The sequence below is a fragment of the Copidosoma floridanum genome, unplaced genomic scaffold, assembly GCF_036245765.1.
Source record: "Copidosoma floridanum isolate Cflo_tuat_1 unplaced genomic scaffold, Cflo_Japanese_pri ptg000033l, whole genome shotgun sequence".
NCBI classification, from domain to species: domain Eukaryota; kingdom Metazoa; phylum Arthropoda; class Insecta; order Hymenoptera; family Encyrtidae; genus Copidosoma; species Copidosoma floridanum.
In genome coordinates this window covers 1,298,715-1,320,276 of record NW_028321910.1, presented here as the reverse complement: position 1 = coordinate 1,320,276, position 21,562 = coordinate 1,298,715, and the positions used below count along the sequence as shown (strand labels likewise).

General features: G+C 34.8%; 1 protein-coding gene across 1 annotated transcript in view; it reads right to left on the bottom strand.

Annotated features, from left to right (window-relative positions):
* Positions 1-1,088: 1,088 nt before the first annotated feature.
* The window catches only part of LOC106641868 (lipid scramblase CLPTM1L), an 80,670-nt gene continuing 60,196 nt past the window's right edge, over positions 1,089-21,562 (bottom strand). Inside the window, exon 8 of the mRNA XM_014356441.2 lies at positions 1,089-1,312. Coding sequence (XP_014211927.2) covers positions 1,216-1,312 — 97 coding nt within the window. The 3' untranslated portion in view covers positions 1,089-1,215. The remainder of the gene's footprint in view (positions 1,313-21,562) is intronic.

The following is a 21,562-nucleotide window of genomic DNA, read 5'->3' as shown; positions in this document are numbered from 1 at the left end:
GAGCACTAGCACTGTTAGCACTAGAAGAGTTTCAACTATTGACCTAATGTCCTTCTAATGATATTTAGGGAAAGTTACAGAAGATCGAGAAAACCAAACAATAATGACTGTAAATTAAAATAAATGAAAAACGATATTATTCGGACTTGATCAATTAAATATCACGCATTAATAACTTATGCTCCGTAATATGATGAAAACTAGTCATCAAATAATTTAACACTTATCTTTGTTATAAATAGTTTCTCACACACATAATTTTGATATTACATCGTACATCACAATTCAAACTAGAATCCAAAACAAATGTTATCCTTACTTACACGGCCCCCTCTGTATTAATAAATAATTAAAAAGTTAACTTCGCCTCCTTGAATTTCTTTTTTCTTGACCGTGGAAACTAGTCGGTTTCATTTTGGTGCTATAACAAATAGCAAGCTCAAGGTCACTTACCTATTTAATAAATACAATGTTTCACATGTCAAAATCTCTATAATAATACCTACTGACAGTACTGACTCAAGAAGCTAGTATGAATGAAAAAATCAGCAAATGTTTAATTATTATTATTTGAAAATTTAGGGTTCAAGTTTCAGAGACATTATTTATTATTTATATTTTCACACTTAATCTTAAAATATTTAGTGTAGAAGAAAACTATTTACACGGGTAGGGATCAATTCTTTTGACACCTTAAAATTACTTTAACTAAAACTTTGGAGTCTTCTTGACCTGAAATGCGAATTTTTGGCCCAACTTTTTTTTTCATGAATTTGATGTGTAAATAGTAGTTTTCCTACGAGTTTGAAAAGTCTCTGTTTGCGAACCGAGAGGTTTGCGAACCGAGCCGAAGGCGAGGTCCGTAACGAGGTTCGTAAAGGAGACTTTTCGAACGAGTATCGGAAAACTGCTTTTTTGCCCGAGGAAGTACCAGCCTTCCAAAACCACCCGAGGGCGGAAAAAGTACTTTTCTTCGAGTAAACTTATCACAGCATAAGGTTTAGAGTTATTACCAATTTCATAATGTTAATAAAGGTAAGAAAATAAATATTTTTCACAGACTTAACTTTATTTTTATAGACCTAGAGTATAAACATCAATTAATTTTTTCAGACATATTTCGTGATCAATATAATTTTATTTATCACTAAGAGTTGAACTGTAAAGTGAATTTTAAATTTCCTAATGCAAATTGAAGGTAACGTAAGCCTGAAGTTACTTTTCCTTTTTAAGAGAAACTGTAGTGTCGATTTTAACTGGATCTTCTTCCATTGTTAAGGAATCTATACGGCTGTTATCTACTGGATACAACCTATAAAAATTACATATTTTATTAAATGGTTTCATATTATTTTCACTCAAAAATTTTGTATCGCTATGAAGATAGTGAATTGGCCAGCTCAGCTCAGAGAGCGTTACAGAGAAAAGCCTTCGGTTTACAATAAAAAATATATCAGCACATATCTATTTCAAACATGGCACTGCGCATACAAATATATTTTGAGTTCTGAACTGCTTTAATCTTCTCTCTAGTACCGTCCGAACTGAGCTTGCCATCTCGATAACCCCGTAATGCGCATTCATTGCTTTGCACTATTTTTATTATTAAAATTTAAAAAATAAATAAATAAATAAAACCAACGGAAAAAAACTATGTGTGGGTCGCGGGACCCACGACAGATATGAAACATTAAAGAATATGTTATTGAAGTCGATAGTATTTGATAGTCTATGATGAAAATAGTAGTTTTCGTCAGATAAGTATCATCGTCTCTAGGGCTATTTTACGGCTCGAGGGACGCAAAACGGCCCGAGGGACGTAAGGCAGCCATGGAGCAATGGCGCTTATGTGGCGAATCCTATTTTTTCTACCGAGCGCACACAAGCCTCTCAAAAACGCGCGAGGTAGGAAAGGTATTTATTTTTTTACTCTAAATAATCTTCATTTCATATTTTTATATTAAAAAGACAGTTTATTTATAGATATGTATTTTGATCAGTGAATATTAAAGATTAGGAAAAAGCAAATTATGTTTATATTTTTTTTTGTCAATTAACATATAAACAACGAGCACAAGAAAGAACAATAATAAACGGCGAAGAGTATCTATACTACCCACCTACACAAAGGTTCATACATTAGTTTAACAAACGTTCGTGTGTATTACTTTCTCTGTCTCTCTGTCTCTTTTCGGATTCGGATACCTGTTTACTGTGCGTAGTTGCGCACATGCCCGAATTCAGTTGAGTTGGCTCTTTACTAAAGAAGATATAAGATGGAGTTCGAATAAACACATTTGAAAGAACTCGGGAAAATTTTGCATTAGGGTCAAATATTTATATTTTAAAATAATCCTGTTCACAGAGGAGAAATTTTTTAAAAATTATGAAAAATTGATACTGATTCTGATATTAACTAATCATTGTTCACAAGCACAAAATATTAAAAAAAGCAATAAAAAGGCCTACTTGTATGAGTACAGTAGAGAGCGAAAGAGAGTTAGAGTTAGAGTTAGAGTTAGAGTTAAAGTTTATTGACGGCTAAGGATCCAGAAGTCATAGACTAAAGTTCCTGTCTAGCCATAGCTTAAGACAAAATATTACAAAAGATAATACATAAGTAATGTAGTATTTACAGCAGAAGCAGTGCAGGTACAAAGTAAGTAATTAAAAAAAAAAATAAAAGTAAGGAATAAAATAAAATAAAATACAATGAAATAAAGTAAAATAAAATGAAATAAAATAGAACAAATCTTTGGTACGCGTACCACAATTTTACGCTTTCACGCACTTAAATCTAATAAACGAATGTACGTATAAGTGTTGTTTGAAACAAGGCCCGTTGTACAATTTTCTTACACTAACCGGAAACTTGTTCCATTTATCTATTGTTGAGACGAAAAATGAATCACGTAGATAATCAAGGTGAGGGCTGTGTTGTACTAGATCGAAGTGCGACGCACGCTTCGATCCAGGCCGATCAGGTGGCCTAAAGTTAAACCTAACCGCGAGATATACTGGCTCATCGTTGCAGAGAATAGATGCAAGAAATGAAAGATTTAAGTACTCTATTCTGTACGCGTACGGCAGTAAGTTAAGTTTGATGTACGAAGGAGAAATATGATCGCTTTTCCAAACGCCTGTTACAAACCGGATAGCGGCGTTCATACTTCTATTCAGTTTTAACGCAAGCTCTTTAGAGAGTTCACTAAACAGTCCAGAGCAGTAATCAAAATATGGCAAGATTAACGCCTTGACAAAAGTGAGTTTGCAGGGAAGCGTCAACGAGTCGTCACATCGTCGGAGACGGTACATAGCAGCTGAGCACTTTCGTGTAATGATACCGCATTCAGTTCTGAAGCTAAGCGTCGAGTCAAGCGTAATTTCCAAAATCTTTAACGTATCAGTAACCTGAATGATGCTATTGTTTGGTAAAATGTCAGGGATTGAAGTTGAAGAGAGCTTGGACATAAAATGCCTGGAACCGAATCACATAGCACCGGTCTTATCAGTATTTATGAGGAGACGATTTAATCGTGCCCAGTTGGCAATGCTGTTAAGGTCCTCATTGACCGGACAAACCATGTCGGGTATGTCTTTCAGTGATCCACTAACGCAAATACAAAAGTCGTCAGCGTATAAGTGATACGAGCAATGGCGAAGAACGGAGCTGATGTCGTTTATAAATAGCGAAAAGAGTAGCGGACCTAAAATTGAGCCCTTTGGTACACCAGCGCTTCTACCTAATGGATGAGAGTACTCGTTTAAGAATGAGGCAACTACCGGGATGCGGTCAGACATATATGAGTGGATTCACTTACAATCAGACGCAGAGAATCCCGTATTATGCAACTTGTTACAGAGTAGTTGGATGTCAACTACATCAAACGCTCGCGAGAAGTCAATAGTTATTAATAAAGTGATCTGCTGACGATCAATAGCAACTCGAACATCATCGACCATTTTGACAACCGCTGAGTGAGTGCTGTGTAATTTACGGAATCCTGATTGAAGAGGATTCAACAAATTTCGTTGCATAATAAATTTATACACCTGTTTATGGACTATCGCTTCAAGTATTTTTGAGGTAGCACACAAGATGCTGATTGATCTAAAGTCACGCAAAGCCGTAGGCGTGCTTAGGGATAGGTCGCACTAAGGCTTGTTTCCAGCCGGATGGGAAGACTCCGGACTGTAGCGACGTATCGAATATATTTAGTAAAACAGGTATAATGTAAAATATACAATCGCGCAGGAAGCGCAGTGGTATGCCATCAGGTCTACAATCGTTAGATCGCACCGAGCGAATAGCGTCGAAGACATCAAAACCACTGACATGATTGAAGAAAAATCGATTCTCATCATTGGCTTTCGTAAGTGGAATGCACGCGGTTGCGCTATTGCCAACAGTGCTATTGCTGACAAAGTGCCTGTTGAGCTCATTAAGATCAACCGGAAGTCTGTCAGTTGCTCTTGGTGCGTTCGACAAACCAATCTCGTTAAAGCAATTTCAAAAATCACGAAGCGTTTTGCATTTGTCGAATTTTTGCCTGTGGTAGCGTCTAATAGCATCACGTGTTGCCACTTTAGCACGAGTACGTAATTGATTCCTGATGGCTTTGTCGGCCTCCGTACGAGTTCGATTGTATTTACGACATGCAGCATTCCAAGCTTTAAGATCTTACGCAGCTCAGAAGTTATCCATGGCGACGGACGACTAGCACGGATGGTGAATGTGTGAAAAGGCGCATGCTTATCGTATAATTCTAATATTGCACTAAAGAAGAGATGAACCTTCTCGTCTACATCTGCGGCAGCAGTGATAGGCTGCAAATTTATCGCACTTAGGTTCTGCCTGAAACGCGTATAATCAAGGTTTTTAAAGCAGCGACGCACCACTGTTTTGGGTGCAGCTTTGATGCGATTGTAGATGAAATAAGCTAAAATAACTTCATGTTCCGAAATACTTGGCAGATAATGCTGTGAGTAGAAACAGAGATGCGAATCATCAAGTAAATAAAAATAATCAATTGAAGAGAAAGGGTTCGCGCCATAGTGAGTTGCATCAAGAGGTAACCATTTAAGATTACATGTAAGCAAAGAATCAGCTAGTGTTTTGCGACAATTGAAATTGAAATTGTTTTACGGCATCCGTATTCGTGCACGTAGCCTAGGTCTCGAGGTCCTGTATGCCTTTTGACCGTTGAAAATAGAACACTAGCAATTAAAAGGCAAAATAAATACGTGTTAGTATTGAAAAACGAACAGTGCAGAGTTAACAAAGAAAGAAGGTAACATTTACAAATATACGTTGGTAACATTCTCCCCTCTCAAACAAAAATCGCATTATAATGATTCACCGAATTTAATCAGTTTACGCGTTGGTCGAGTAAGAAGTCCGTTAGCAGTTTTGACTTCTGCCACACGAACCTCCTTATCTTTTCCTAGGAAAGTTTTTACAATTACGCCTTTTTTCCAAGTATTTCGTGGTGTTTGATTATCTAAAATTAGAACTAGATCGCCAGTTTTTAAGTGAAAATCTGTCCTTAACCACTTTTTTTTGGTATTAATGATGGCAAATATTCGTGCAACCAACGACGCCAAAAACAATCCGCTAAGAATCGAGGCTACCACCATTGTTTTCTAGGACAAGTATTTTGATATTCAAATTTCTGAAAACGTAATGTACCGGAAGATGCACCAAAAAGAAAGTGGTTGGGCGTAAGGGCTTCTTTATCACAAGGATCGACAGAAACATGAATTAAAGGCCTTGAGTTAATTGAATGTTGAACTTCGGCAAGTAAGGTTTTAAGAATTTCTTTAGTTGTGACTCTTTCTTTTAAAATAACTTCTAAAGTTTCCCTGACAATTCTAATCATTCTTTCCCTCGCTCCCCCCATGTGAGATGCTGTAGGAGGAATTAATTTCCAGGTAAAATTGTTTTTTAAGGCAAAATCTGCTTGAGATTTTTAGTTGAAATTCATGATGGCCTCTCTTAATTCAGTACTAGCCCCTTTAAAATTTGTGCCGTTATCGGAATGAATGACCTGAGGAAAACCGTGTGCAGCTGCTAATCTTTTAACTGCCATAATTGCTGAGTCCATAGTCAAACTGTGAGCTAGATCGAGTCGAATCACTCTTGTAGAGAGACATGTAAAAATTACACCCCAGCGTTTTTCTCGTCTTCGACTTATCTTAATTAACATAGGGAAGTAATCGATTCCACAGAAAGTAAAAGGACGGTAACCATAACCCAAACGTGAAGACGGAAGATCTGCCATTATAGGATTGGGAGGCCGAGCTCGTAAAATTTTACAAATTCCACAATTGCGTACTATATTTTTTAATACACCGCGTGCACCCAATATCCAGTACAACTGTTTTAATTCATTTAAAACTGTTTCCGTTCCCCAATGAAAAAATTGTTCGTGAAAATGTTTTATCAAAAACCGCGTGACTGGATGTCTTCCGTCTAAAATAAATTGTTGAAACTTTACGGAATTCTTAAGAATAGATTTGACTCGACCGCTTACACGTAAAAGCCCTTGATTGTCCAATACAGGATTTAAAATTACAATTCGGCTCTCCCGCGCTAGCGCTTTCGAATTTTTAAGGGCTGAAATTTCTTTTCTGAACGACAAAATTTGAATTTCTTGGATCCAAAGTTTTTCTGCGTAATTTTGACGTTCAATCTTTAATAAATTCGTATTTTGTTCTAAAATAGTGTTTTAAAAAATATCTGAAGCTTTTAAGACGCATGAGGTTGCACGAATCAATCTATTCCACGACGAAAGTCTTTCGTTATCGGGAAGATAGGGAGCCAAAACATTAGCTTCTGTTGTTGAAAACACTTGTGTGATGGTTGACTTTACCTTTTCTCCGAAGGTTTTTAATGGCCATGAATTTTTGTTTTCGCGAAGAAACGCAGGACCTAGAAACCATCTACTATTTTTGTAAATAGCTTCAGGAGCGTGCCTGGTCGCGTCATTTGCGGGACTATTACGCGAGGAAACCCACTTCTATTCCGATGGTTTGCTTTTTTCCGAAATTTCCCCAAACGATTCATGACAAAGGATTTGAAAGAGAGAGGCTCAGAAAAAATCCATTTTAAGACTGTCTCTGAATCAGACCAAAATACGCGCTGATCAATTTTAAAAGTATGTTCCTTTACAACTAAATCCGCGATTCTTACTCCCAAAACTGCAGCCTGAAGTTCTAGACGTGGAATTGTGGACGGTTTTAAAGGAGTCACTCGGCTTTTTGAAACTGAAAAAGAAACGTGAACTTCATCATTTGATAACAAAAATCTAAAGTATGATACCGCGGCATAAGCTTCTTGGCTTGCATCGCAAAAAGTATGTTAAGATATTGATTTAACGGAATGATCCCGAAGTTGATATGACCCTCGCTTTGCCAAATTTTCCGCATTAAGATACGCGATTGAATCGAAAAGGGAGCTAAAAAACCTAATGGATCGTAAATAGACATAATTATGCTGAGAAATTTTCTTTTAGTGGGTTTCCTTGCGCCGGATAAAAATTCTGCAGAGATCTTTTTTCCGCTTAATATAAAAAACAAGGTATCAGAAATAGTTGACCATTGTAAACCCAAAATGCGTTCTGATTTTCCGTAAAAATTTCCTAATAGAACTGAATTTCTTTCTTTTTTGTTTATATTTTTTAGAACTTTCTGTTCATTAGAAGCCCAACTATGCATTTCCCAATTTGCGCCTTTGTTTATTTTCATCACTTCAGAAATTCTTTCTTCAGCTTCCTCCGCGGATTCACAAGAATCAAGATAGTCATCCATGTAAAAATTTTGAATCACGCTTGTTGAAGATTCTGGATATAAATGTTTGTATAGCTCAGCATTCTTATTCTTAATAAATAAGGCTGTAGATGGAGAGGATTTGGCACCGAAAAGAAGAGAGGACATCACAAATTCTTTAGGAAGATCAGTCTTTCCCCCACCACAGAAATCGCTGAGCATCACGATCTTTTTCGCGAATTTTCATTTTTAAAAACATGTCTCTAATGTCCCCTTTGAAGGCAATAGAGTATTGGCGAAATCGCATGACTACTCAAATTAGATTTTGTAATAAGTCGGGACCGGTTAACAAAAAATCGTTGAAGCTAACTTTACAAGACTTTGCCACTGCATCAAAAACCAAACGTACTTTACCTGGCTTATTCACATTTTGAACTCCAAAATGTGGTAAGTACCAGAGTTTTTCATTGGGTTCTGAACGAGATTTTTCTGCGTATCCTAACTCAAAAAGGCGCTCCATTTCTTTGTAATACAAAGCTGCATATTCTGGATCCCGATCTAATTTTCTTTCTAAGTGGTGTAATCGGTTTAAGGCGTTTATGCGACTATTTGGAATCTCGTATATTTGGTCTTTCCAAAGTAAACCGACTTCCCATTGATTGTTGTAATTTTTACTTGTTTTTTCCAATATTTCTATGGCTCTTTTAACGCCTAAATTTTCTCGCGGAATTGTACTTATTCCTAATGCATCCAAATCGAAATTTTGTTTGACAAGATTATTCAAATTAATAAATATTATTTAATAAATATTATTAGTGTTTTGCGAGACGAAAGGGACGAACTCCAATCTATATTTAAGTCACCCACGAGAAAAATATTGTCATAATTACCACGACAATTAAGTAGTGTTTCTTCCACTGTTTCACACCAAAAACCTGTCTTTGGAGGATTGTAAACAAGCGCGCAAAAAAATTTGAACGATCCAAAAAATAATTCAACAAAAAGATACTCAGGCCTAGTGTCTTTCGTGGTAGATTGCGGTGAAATGGCAACAACATTAGATTGTATCGAGTCGTGAACGTACATAGCAACACCACCACCACCGCGACCTATGCGATCATGCCTCAGTAGAGCATAGTGAGGAATGCTATACCATGCCGAGTCATGGTGCTGCTTTAGAAAAGATTCGCTGATTCCCAGAACATGCACGCCCAAGGTAGATACAAATTCTTTCACGTCGGCGAAATTGCGATTGCGCATTTAAGTGACCAATACAAATTTTATTCGCCATAGTTAATAAAGCACATGGCACGCTCTATTTGTTTTCGCATCACGGGGCAGCTATCTCTATCATACGCAGAGTGACCAGAACTGGTAGTTAATTTCGCATTCAGACAGCTATAGCAACGCAAGTTTTTAGCATTTTTACAACTGGAAGATACGTGGGCGCCGGCACAGTGGCTGCAGCATGCATCGTGTTTGCATTCCTTAGCTGTGTGACCAAACCTGCAGCATTTAAAACACTGTAAGATGGAAACATGGTCAACGACGCGACACGATCTCCAGCCGATGTATACGCGAGATTTAGCACGCAAGATTTTGCAAATTTCCGATGTAACCTCGATAATACAAGATCGAACTTTTTTATTTTCGTGCTGCGGATACATATAAACAATCTTAATTGACTATTTTTCGTATGCCGGCAAGTTTTGACTAACAACACAGTCAATAATATCGGCATCTCTTAACTCTACCGGAATATTATGTATTATACGTCGCGGATTTTTAGCAGCATTAGTTTTTACTTCCAGTTCTGGGCATTATGTGAACTTAAAGAAAAACTTTTTATACATCGCTTTATCTTACAGTTATCTGCAAAGTCACGTTACGATATCCACTGAGGATATCCTGATGGTGGACTTAAGATTCCTCTACCATATCTTATTCCTTTATCATACATTATTAAAAGATAAAAGAAAAGAGAAGATAACTTAGAAGTTGCGTAAAGACATCTGTAAGATATGGTAAAGGAGTCTTAAGTCCACCATCAGGATATCTTCAGTGGATATCGTAACGTGACTTTGCAGATAACTGTAAGATAAAGCGATGTATGAAAAGTTTTTCTTCAAGTTCACATAATGTTGATATCTTCAGTTATATTTTAATATGATATATGTACGTTATCACTTAACGGATATCATTTTTACTTATCTTACAGTTACCATTGCGGTTTCTTTTCAGAATAACGTTAAGATAACGTGGTAATGGCAAACTGCAGATATCTGAAAGTTAAACGGTGCTGGCTGGGTTGCCATATAACTTTTAGAATCCTTACAGTTAACGTAGTGCTGGCTGGGTTACTAAAACAAGAAATCGTCTCGCGTAGTTGGCCCTTGATTGTTGTACTTTTTTCGTTTTTAAGAGCATCGATCATAAAATCGCGGTGAGTGTTCGCCTGACTTATCATTTTCAAAACATCATCGCGTGAAAGTAGAGGCAAAGAGTCGATCGCCGCATGAAACTCACTCTCACTTCCCCCACTATCGTCTCCCATCACTTTGAATTACACAAACACTTGCACAGCAGCAAAAGGTGATGTCTTTCATTACAGCTTACCGGTGCGCACGAGCGATGATGTTTTGGATTATGATTTGGCTTTGTTTTGGCTGCGACTGCGACTGCGACCACAATGATGATGGCTGAATTGGCGTCGGCGATTCTTGCAAAGAATTCCAAAACTTTGTTACGACTCCCGGCTCTAATATCAAGAGCCACGCTGTTTAATGCTCACAAACTTGAGCCAGCAGGAATCATAATTTACTGGAACAGTAATAACTCAAAAAAACCGATGTAAGTTTTATCATATAACGTGATAAGTGCGGAGTAGAAACTACATGCGTGCGAACACTTACCAGTCCTCGCAGAGAGGAAAGAGGAAAGAGAGAGAGACAGAGCGAGCGCAAGAGCAGACGATCAATGGCTCTCTCTATTTCACTTACTTTTACAGGTACTGCTAAAATGCCTTTTTTTCTTATTATTTTGCGGTTGTCGAAACAAAATTAAAAGTGCTTATTGATAAGAAAAATTTTTGCCCTACACGCTGATATTTTTATTTTTTCTGTATATCAAACTTTTAAAAGATGTTAGCAAAACGAACTTTAAAACATAATTTTACACAATTTTGATATTAATAGACCATTCAAAAATAATCATTCCAATCTCTTTTGGAAACGGTGGACTCAATAATACATAATATAAAAAACGCCCAATTATAGATCAATTTTTTAATTTAGAAGTTTCTCGGTTTGTGTTCATAAATAATAAGAACAAAGATTGGATTAGCGTGCTGTATAGCACAATCGACAAGGTCCCCGACTATATATGCGTACGTGTATGTATAAGCTGTATAATACAATACATATACGATATTTTATTATTATATACTTTTCTATATAGCTATAATAATACGAGTAGTACACTTTACAAACGAGAGAAGAGCGGCAGTAAGCGTGTGAAGAAAGAGACAGAGAGCCGAGCCGACCCGAGTTTACGGCTACGTTCTTCAACTCCTTTCACTTTCTCATTCGCACACTCTCTCCTGTACAGCATACTATGTGTGCAATGTATATATGTATATTTTTCGTAACGCTTTTTTGTTACCGTCACCACGCATCACTCACGTTTACTTACCATACTTACGCGCGCCTATAGATATTTCACATCAAAAAATTACTTGAGTAGTTAAACATTATTATATTTTATAAGCTCATAGAACTTTCCAATTTTTTAAACAATCTGAGTAGTTTATCAAACTGAGACTCTTTTACGGGTATTAAAAAAAAATACGAAGATTAGTAAAAAACTTATTCAGTTAATGTGTACAATTAAATTTTTAGAATACATTTTTTCGTAGCTACAAAAAAATTGAACAACATTAAAATGTAGTATCAACATTAAGTTTAACAATCCAAAGATTCTCTACAAGTAGTTGTTTGAATTCAGTTAATTTTGATTTGTTGATGCATCCTTCATTGACAACCAAGTATGGTAGCCCTCTTTAAAAATAGCATGACAAATATAGCACGCAAATGAGCTTTAATGGCTTACTGGTTAGTGTGCTAGCCTCCTAGCCAGAGATACTTGAGGGGTCATGGGTTCGTGTGGTCCATCCAAAATTATCGTCCATAAAAAATGATCAAGATTTTTTTCTTGGTCTTTTCGGATGGGATGAGTACTCAACATGCCGAAACACCACTTATCTGATTTTTAAAACAAGTAGTTGGTTTTCTGGTTATGTCTTGACCTGTAGGGGCTTCCTTTCTGAAGGAAAGCAAACACCTGGCCAGTTCATCGTGTAAAGGCACTGTTGGTTATAAAAAGGTCGGTCCAGTGAGTTAGATGGTTCACTGGAAAAATATCTTTCCAATAGGGGTATACTTGAGACAATCGCTGACCCTGTAAATAGTACCCAGTAGGATGGATGACCGAGTCGTCTGAAGGAAACTTTCACATACTTGGGGAAATAGGATGGTAATTACGGAAACAGAATAAGGAAGGTAGAGATTAAGGACATAGGATACATAAAAATCCTGCAACGGTATACGTTGGAATCTTAATACAATATACAATATAGCAGGCAAACAAATCAAGCATTAAATAATTAACAGTAATGAAGCTAAAAAGTAGGCCTGAAGAACAAAAATCAAATGCATACTAGAAAATCTGAAGATCTGTTTTTATACTATATTGAATAGAACCGAATATAAGTTATAATGCAACAACTGTAAGATCGACTAAGAAAACACAAGTAAGTCGCGAACATCAGAAATTAATTGCAAGTCATGTAACCAAAAAAACATTTCGCATGTTAAATTTAAGCAAATTAAGGAGGCTTAGGCGATTTTGAATTAAATGATGACTAGCTCTAAAATATAGACATTATGTAAATAAAGTACACCAGATTTTTTATGAAAAAGAAATAGGTAAGTCAACACATTCATTTTCAAGAAAATTGCTTGTGAAAATTCATCATTTTTACACGTAACCTTATCGAACTTAAAATTCAATTGACTATTGTACTGCAATAAAAAGCTGCTACCCCAGAAGTTGAATTGGTACATATTCTTGTAATCATAAAGAATCTATTACTTTAAAAAAAATGTAGGGTCAACACGTTCAATTTTGAGAAAGCAGTGGGGAAAAAGTCGAACGTAAGAATTGTTTTTTTCAAGTTTATTTAAGTGCGCATGCGCTGTACATACATAAACATACAAGCATAAAGATTTAAGTCCAACACAATTATAAGTACATAATAGCAGAAGAGAGCAAGAAAGTACGATGTTGTCAGTTTTATCGTGGCAGGGGTACCTCAGGAAAACTAATAATTTTTTAAATATCTATTTCCCGGTGACTTATAATTAGTGCACCATAATCTCTGTCGATTTAGACTAGTAACACACCAAAACTGATGAATCTGCTCAAATCAAAAGAAAATTTTTTACTACTATTATTAATACAAACGTAAATTTGCAATGTTCTACTCCATATGTATCTTCCTATTTTGTGATTGTATTATGCGGGTCTGGCAGCTTTCTCTTTTGCACCCCCCCCCTCCACCCATCTGTACTGTTTAACATCTTCCCCGAAGAAGTAAGAGAATATTGATTCAACATTAGCATTATTTTTTACCACCTGTAGTCTTACACGTTCTTCCACTTTCTTCTACAGAACCACCACAATATTTATTGCTCTTCGTATCTCTCCTACGAAAAACTTCTTATTTCCTTCTTACTTTCTATTTACTACCTCATTTCTTCCCACATATTATCCCTCATGTTCTCTTTTACTGTAAATCTTAGTTATTAAAAAATGTTCAAAATGAGTTGTTATGTTACGTACTTTAATAAAATTTTAGTAAGAGACATCAGTAAGTATTGGTAAATTAGTTGCCTATATTCATATTACGTAAAAATGTAATAAAAATAAAAAAAGATTCATATAAATTCCGATCAACGCTGTAAAACTATTACAGATAATATAATTTGTGTAAAACATTTAAGATCGTATAGTATTTTAAAAATAACAAAAATCACTGCCAATGAATTTCCACCTAGCTTCTTTGAGATATATTCTTCCGCATTTTATTGTCAAAAATATAATATTTTAGCCATACTTGTTCAATGAGTTTAGTGTACAATTTTGATTTTTAATAATAATTTTTTTTAAAAAGAATTTGCCAAATGGAAAACATATCCGGTCGGAAAACGTTATCCAGGGAAAATATTTTTCGAAAATTGGACGGATACTACTTCTCTAGTTTAAAATGAAAATTATACTTTCTTTTTTAACAGTTTCATGGACCCACATCTTTCTTCAAAAAAATATCAAATTAAAGTCAAATAATCGGTGATCTCTTGAATGAATGTATGAAATTTCATCACTATTGTAATGTCGGTAGACTAAAATTACAAACAAATCCTTTTTTCCCTGCTCATTCCCTAGGAATGATGTTTTGAAAGCACTTGAGCAAAGACGAACGTGCATCTGAAAAGAGGTGAATCACCTGCAAGTTACTCGTATCTGCAGTACAATGATGTTTTATATACATGCATGCTGGTCTATGCTAACCGGAAATGAAAAACGAAATATTTTTCGACAACCGTAGATGCAAAAGTTTAATTGAGAACAGTTTAACTGAAATATTAAAGGCAAATATAATTTTAGATTAGGATCAAATAACATAAAATTAAATATTAGGATAGCTTAGAATTAATACATAAATAAGCGAAAATATTAGTAAAAGCCAGAATCGTCACAAACAACCAGTACTCACTACACCACTAGCAAACAACCACATTACATATGAACTATGACAAGCCTGGTAAACAACACTATTAACTTTCAAGGGATTACCCAATTTTTACCATTCAAGTTCGTAAGCTTATGATTTACCGAGTAACCCTTTTTGCATCGTATCAATAATTTCATAAACATACTGCAATAGTCTAATTTGTAATCTAGTTAATTGCTAATACTTTTTCCCAAATGTGAAGGAAAACGGAAAGTTAACCCTTCCCCTTTTCTTGACTTGGAGATGTCGAGAGAGAGAGAGAGAGAGAGAGGGAGAGAGAGAGAGAGTCTGTACGCCTGCCTCCAATAGAGGTAACGGAGTTTCTGATTCCCTAAGGTACCACGAGACGACTTCCTCTGCAACGACTAGCAGCAAAAAACATATTGACTAAAATTCTACCAAAATTCGGAATTATCTTTGCAACATTACAAACATTCAAAACTACCGGTCAACCTAATTATGTTAACTTGCGACAGGCAAAGCACTATTATTCTCATCATTATTCTAACAACTGCTATTCTTATTATCATTACTACTATTATTATTATTATTATTATTATTATTATTATTATTATTATTATTAGTATCATTGTTAATATTATTATTATTATTATTATTATTATCATCATTATTACTATTATTATAATTATTATTATTGTTATCATTATTACTACTATTATAACTACCACTACTAATATTATAATTATAAGTTATTACGCCTAAGCCACCGTTTTGGCATTTAAGTAGTAGTTTTAATTAATAAATCGTAACACACCAATCGCTTATTCACCTGAGCATTAATTTAATTGTTAAGCGATATTCACCGCTCTTTTTGCAACGAGTTCGGTTGAACAAACGACCGGTGTTCGGCATTAGTAAATATTAATAATATTCTGTCTTAATGTTAAGTCATATTGAAATCCTGTCAAATTTTTATGTAAAAGGGAAAGGAAGGGTATGAGTAAGTGAATCTCCTTCCCTTCTCTTAACACAAAGAGGAGAGTGAACCAGATGTGGGAAGTGCCAATTTCTGAGTGGCTAAACAAGAGAAGTTCTAGCCAATTGGATTTTCGGCTATTGTCATTTTTGCAAGATTTTTCTCCAGCAAGCTCTACTATGTTGTTATCGAACCAGCGCGTGATCGAGGTCCACTACTCCTTATAAAAAGACCTAGAGGCCCCGGAAAAGGCAGTCAATTTTGTTTTTTACCCTCGAACGGTCGACTGAATAGTAAGAGTCCGCCTCTACTATCACTTAGTCCTCCACGAGCGCGTAACATTTCAAATACTTCACTCGCCTTAGCCCGCTCTGGTTCGCCGTGTACTTCTGTTTTATGTTTAAATAAAAGTAAGTGTTAAAGCTCATATGACAAATTTTTCGTACTCCCTCTTTTCCCGTTTTTACTCTTTTTCGGCCGGGTCCATAACTAAGTTTGTTTTACGCGCACACCATTATCCGCCACGGTATTGGTACCCGTGGATCATCGGGAATTACTAAGTTTGTTTTACGTGCACACCATTATCCGCCACGGTATTGGTACCCATGGATCACCGGGAATTACTACGTTTGTTTCACGCGCACACCATTATCCGCCACGGTAGTGGTACCATCGGAGCAACAACTAATCGGGTTAAAGCGAAAATCAGTACTCGCGACGATATTAGTACATCCGAGTCGGGTCGCGAGTCAAATTACCATTTACCCCCACGTAACCTCTAGAAACGATACTTTTTCCCGTAACGGTGCCGGTATGATCTAGATCGCGGACGGGATACCCTTCGGTACACCGCTCTGAGTGAAGTCGACTAACCTTGACGAGCCGCGAGCAAGTGCATCGGAATATTGCACAGCAGTAGGTTCTAGTCGGGTGAAACAGTCGTAGCCCCTTTCTAAATACCGTGTCGATAATTAGAACTACCCTTTCAGCCCCGCGTCCGATTTGCGTGCCCAGCATGTGTCTCGAGTTATTAAGCGAAAGCTTAAACTCGAATAGTACGTCACGCCGACGTAACACTATCAAGAAGAACAACAAAACAGGAAATAGATTTCTGAAAATTGATAAGTCGTTTTCAAACCCTTAATAAGGAAAATTTCACATGTTAATTTTCAGTCAGTAATAATAATTTTTAAAAAACAGCCATGGGGGGTCTACGAACTCCCCGTCGAAACGAAGTTCCATTCGCTTTTTTATTAAAATATAAAGTTAAAAAATTTATAATAAAATATATTTATCATGTAACAAATAAATAACGATAACTTACAGGAACATTTTTAAAAAACCAGTGGATAGAGGGTGCTTGGGTACCCAAGTATGAAGTTATACTTCTATAAAATTATATGGCAAACAATATAATTGTGATTATAAAAATACCTTATGTAAAACAATATTGTGTTGGAAGGTGGTGCAATTAGCGTGGGAATTAGTACACTTTCGTTGATTGGGTATGTTTTTAATTAATATTTAATTAGTTAACGTTTAAAAACAATATAGGGGAGAGTGGGGTGGTACCGGCACCCTAACTTAAAGTTACAATCGTAGCTAAATGGAGTAGGTTGCAGGAAAGAAAAAAATTGAGATGAATAGATTGTGCTTTCTAAAAAATTAATTATTACATGAAAAACTTACAACGTGTTTAGATATATATTTTAAAAAATTGAGGAGTAAAACACTTAAAAATACCGAACTTGCACCACCGTAAGACACGCTCCAGCACAAGAGTGTACAGCGATCGGCACGGTTAATGTGCGCAACCAACATAGCTGATATCACTTGAACTAAAAAATCACTTGATTTAAACGTTTTTCTTTTAAATCCATTTAAACTTTTTATTCAAGACGGAATTTATTTTTACAAAGTACTGCTTTTAAAATTTCTTAGCGTAGGGAAGAGGATACGAATTTAAAAAAGTCAATTACTAATTACGTTTTTACTTTATTGAAATTACAGCCTTGTCAAACATAGTAAGTGACAATAATAATTTATGATTTTAAGTCATTTGTATTACTCAATGTTATATTATCAAGGAAAATTGTTCGATAAATCAATTTTACTATTTAAAAAATTTTTAAATTTTTTTTAAACAAATTCGTCATTAAAGCTATGATTTTAGTATTATTATTTTCACTATGGTGAATGTAATTCTAATGCATTTTATTATTATTCAAAAACAAATCATAATTTGGTAACAAAAATCGTTGTTTTTCAATAAAAACGTTAGTCCTGATCTAACCAATGATTTGTACTACCTGGAGTATAGTTACAACATTTGTAAGATACGATTAATTCTGTAGAGGTGCAAGCACTTTTCTTACTTTATTTGAATCTGAAACGACTGACACGATCTTCCGCTTTTTTTGCTGACTAGCTGGAAGCTTAGTTGAAGCAGTTCTGACTGATCGATTAGCAGAATTTTTCTTTTTTTATAATTTTTTTTTTTCCATCGCTTTTATTTTTTCTGCTATTATTAAAGTATCTGTATATTCATTATCAGTGATAATAGCAGCTTTACCTTTGGCTCTTCTCTTTGTATTTTGCTTTTCTGGATTAATTTTTGTCGGAGAACTATTCAACTCAGGATTTTGTTGACTTTCTGATGGTGTGCTTTGCGTGAAAGCCATGTAAGGACTCTATAATCAAAATAAAAGTATACAAATAAATATTTAGATGTGCAAGTTGATAAAAATAAGATGCAACAGTACTTTTTTACAATAAAATCATAAAGTGGCTGAAAAAGCTGTACTAAATGAGCAATACGAATTTGATCTTCGTTTTGTTCGCTCGTCTCTTTAGTGATGCTTGGTACTTCCTAATTATTCTGAATAATCTGAATTAGTTGTTTAGCATTGTTGGCACATTTATTAGCTTCATGTATTGAATTCTTAAGTATATGAACTCCTTACTTCTTTGATGACTTGATTTAAAGCAATAATTTTAACTGTAGATTCTATAATTATACGTTATACATTATTCAATATCAGTATTATTTTTAGCTACATTCAGTATTATTTATCAGTGTTATTTTTTGAAATGTAAAAACTTACATTTAAGTACCTGAGTTGTTAAAACTACTTTTAGAAGCAACGATATCACTTGTTGAAGCTTCATCTCTCGTTGAAGCTGCAAAATTTTCTCTACAAAAAACGAGACAAAGAACCACCACACCATTTTCCTTAATAAAATCAATGAATTTGAGATTCTTAACGTGTGTCACGTGTCCATCAAGCAGCAACAACACTGGATTTTCTGGTGTTATTTTAGAAAACTGCACAAACTTTACTTCCCATTCATAAATTAATTCCATCTGCATATAACCACTTCGGTCCTCGCTTAAACTCTACCCACGCTCCAGGAGGTGCACCTTGAACAAACTCTATGTTTGTTTTCACGCGAGGAAAAATTAACATCGTTGCATCCGTTGCATGTAACGGTTGCTACCCTATTTTATATGATTTTTAAAATCAATAATTTAAATTTTAAAAGCATTAGAACACATAAAATTCTGTGACTCTTGAAAGTTTGAGCAATAAGCTATTAAATGAGCTTGACTTGAGTATGATCTGATGCGTACTTATTTTTTAACATTGACACGAAATAAGAGAAAAAACAATTTTTTCTGCTTCAAATTTCAACTTTCTCTTTTTTGGTCTATGAAAAACTTTTTTTTACATATAGACTGATAACACAAAAACTATAATAATTTTATCAATTTTATAAAAATAAAGTTTTTAATAGTTATCATTATGTAGGTGTTACATCCAGGGTGCCAGAGAGACCTGCCTGCCAGTCTGTGCCCTACTCTCCCCTATTATGGCACAATACAATAAAAATAATATATAGACTGGCTATTTAATACCCAAAATCTAATTGTATTTAGATAATTAAGAAAGACTATTCTGTAGTATTACTTTCTTCAATAAAAGCGCAGTCTTGTTCTGGACAGTATTATTTTTATTGTATTGTGTCGTAATATATTGTTACATGCCACAGTGCATGTCCCTTCAGAACTTTCATCACACATAGGTTTTTTTGACAGATATTTTTCAAATATTGTTTGATATTTATGTGTTTAATTTTAAAAAATTGCAATTCAACATGCAACCTTATGAAAAAATCAGTTAAAATGGCATTTTTATAATCAGTAGAAATCTCTTAATTTTCGGGGTACAAAAAATTACTTTTAGATAAACCTATCAAATTGTCAAAAGATCCAAAATTTGGTTTTTAAATAAATTTTGAATGAGAGGAGCAAGTATGCGTAAAAGTATGTGTATAAGTACATCCACATAAAGAAAAAAATTGCTAGCTTTATTGCACACATTAGCGTTCCTCTTACTTCTCTAAACTTTCCCTCCACCAACTATATGAAGAACGTCCTTAACTCAAAAAATCACTTTAATCACGAATGAAAAAATTATGAAAGGATAAAACACAACAAAAATCAATCAATTAACTGTTGTATTTGAATATTATAAAAAAATTTTTTTTTTACTTTTTAAAAATTTTGAAAAAATATAAAAAATTGTATAAAAAATTATTTATTTATTGTAAAAGTAACAAATTAACTATATAGGGATGAATATTTATTAATACATAGAAAAGCTACGCTGCTAAAATATACTAACTTGTAAGTTTTCGAAAAAAACATTTAACTAAAAAAGTTACTTTATTATACATATTATATAAATTAGTTTATTTATTAATTTAATTTATAACCAAACTTAATAAATAAATATACAGTAAATACAAATTTACACTAAAAATTAGTTACGAACTACACGATAAGATGCAAGAATCGAACCCACATGTCTGGACCGCTCATAGCAGAGTGGATAAGGGCCTCGGCTAGTAAGCACAAGGCCAGGGGTTCAAATATCTTTGGGAACTGTTAGTGATTATAAAAGCATAACTTTAACAACATATTGTTAAGAGTGAATCGACCAAATGAATCAGTGATTCGAGTATATATTAGGTTTGAGTGCAGGATTAAATTTTGATTGGTTTTAGCACATGTCCTACGAGATAAGAAAAAAATAAAAACATGAAATGTGACTGTGCCAACACAACTGCAAAATTATTCTTGTAATTTAACAATTAAGTTTGTAATAACACTTTAAAGTATTGTTACGTGAGTTTTTTGGTGCGAAAATAAATAAAAGCGCGACTTGTAGATAACTTATATTTTATCAGCACTACTTGTATTCGAGGGAAGCTGCGCGTGTCTTCCAGTCTCACGGGCTTGATCCTTTCCCTCTCACGTCTCTAGCTAGTCCCCCCTTTACCCTCTTGCTTCGTTTTTCTTTTCCTATCCCTTCTCTTCTCTATTCCCCTAACTTTCAGGCCCAAGCCAGTGGGGGCGGATGCACGCATAGCTGTATGGTATCGTACGTAACACGTCCAAGGCCACGACGCCAACGTCCTTGGCAGCGACTTCGTTCTTGATTTATATGTTTGCGATTGGGTGGTGTTAATATTATATCGTTGTTATATTATCGTTGTTATATCGTATTTCCAGATAGAGGAAAAAGGATGGTTTTAAGTGCCATGTCCCTGTTTCTCCTACTGATTTATTTTAGCTGTATCTTTCGTGTATACACGTTTGATTATGTTTGCACACTTTCCTCATTCAAAAAAATTTGTTTCAAAATTTACTTGGTTATTTATGAAACATAACTATTTATAATACATTTTCCTTGTTGGTTTTCTTATACATATATATATACATACAGGTGTTATACAATGGCTCATGAGAACAAGTTTTTTCAAATTCAGTAATAAGTAATCGCTACATACTAATATAATTTGCCAGGGATGTCTAGGGTCACGGACTTATTGCTTAACTTATTTCTAGTGATGTTGTTAGTATTATGTCTTATTGCTAAATCTTATATATTTTATCATTGCTACAGTTATTCTCCTTATTATTTACAAAATTTTCCATTTTTTTG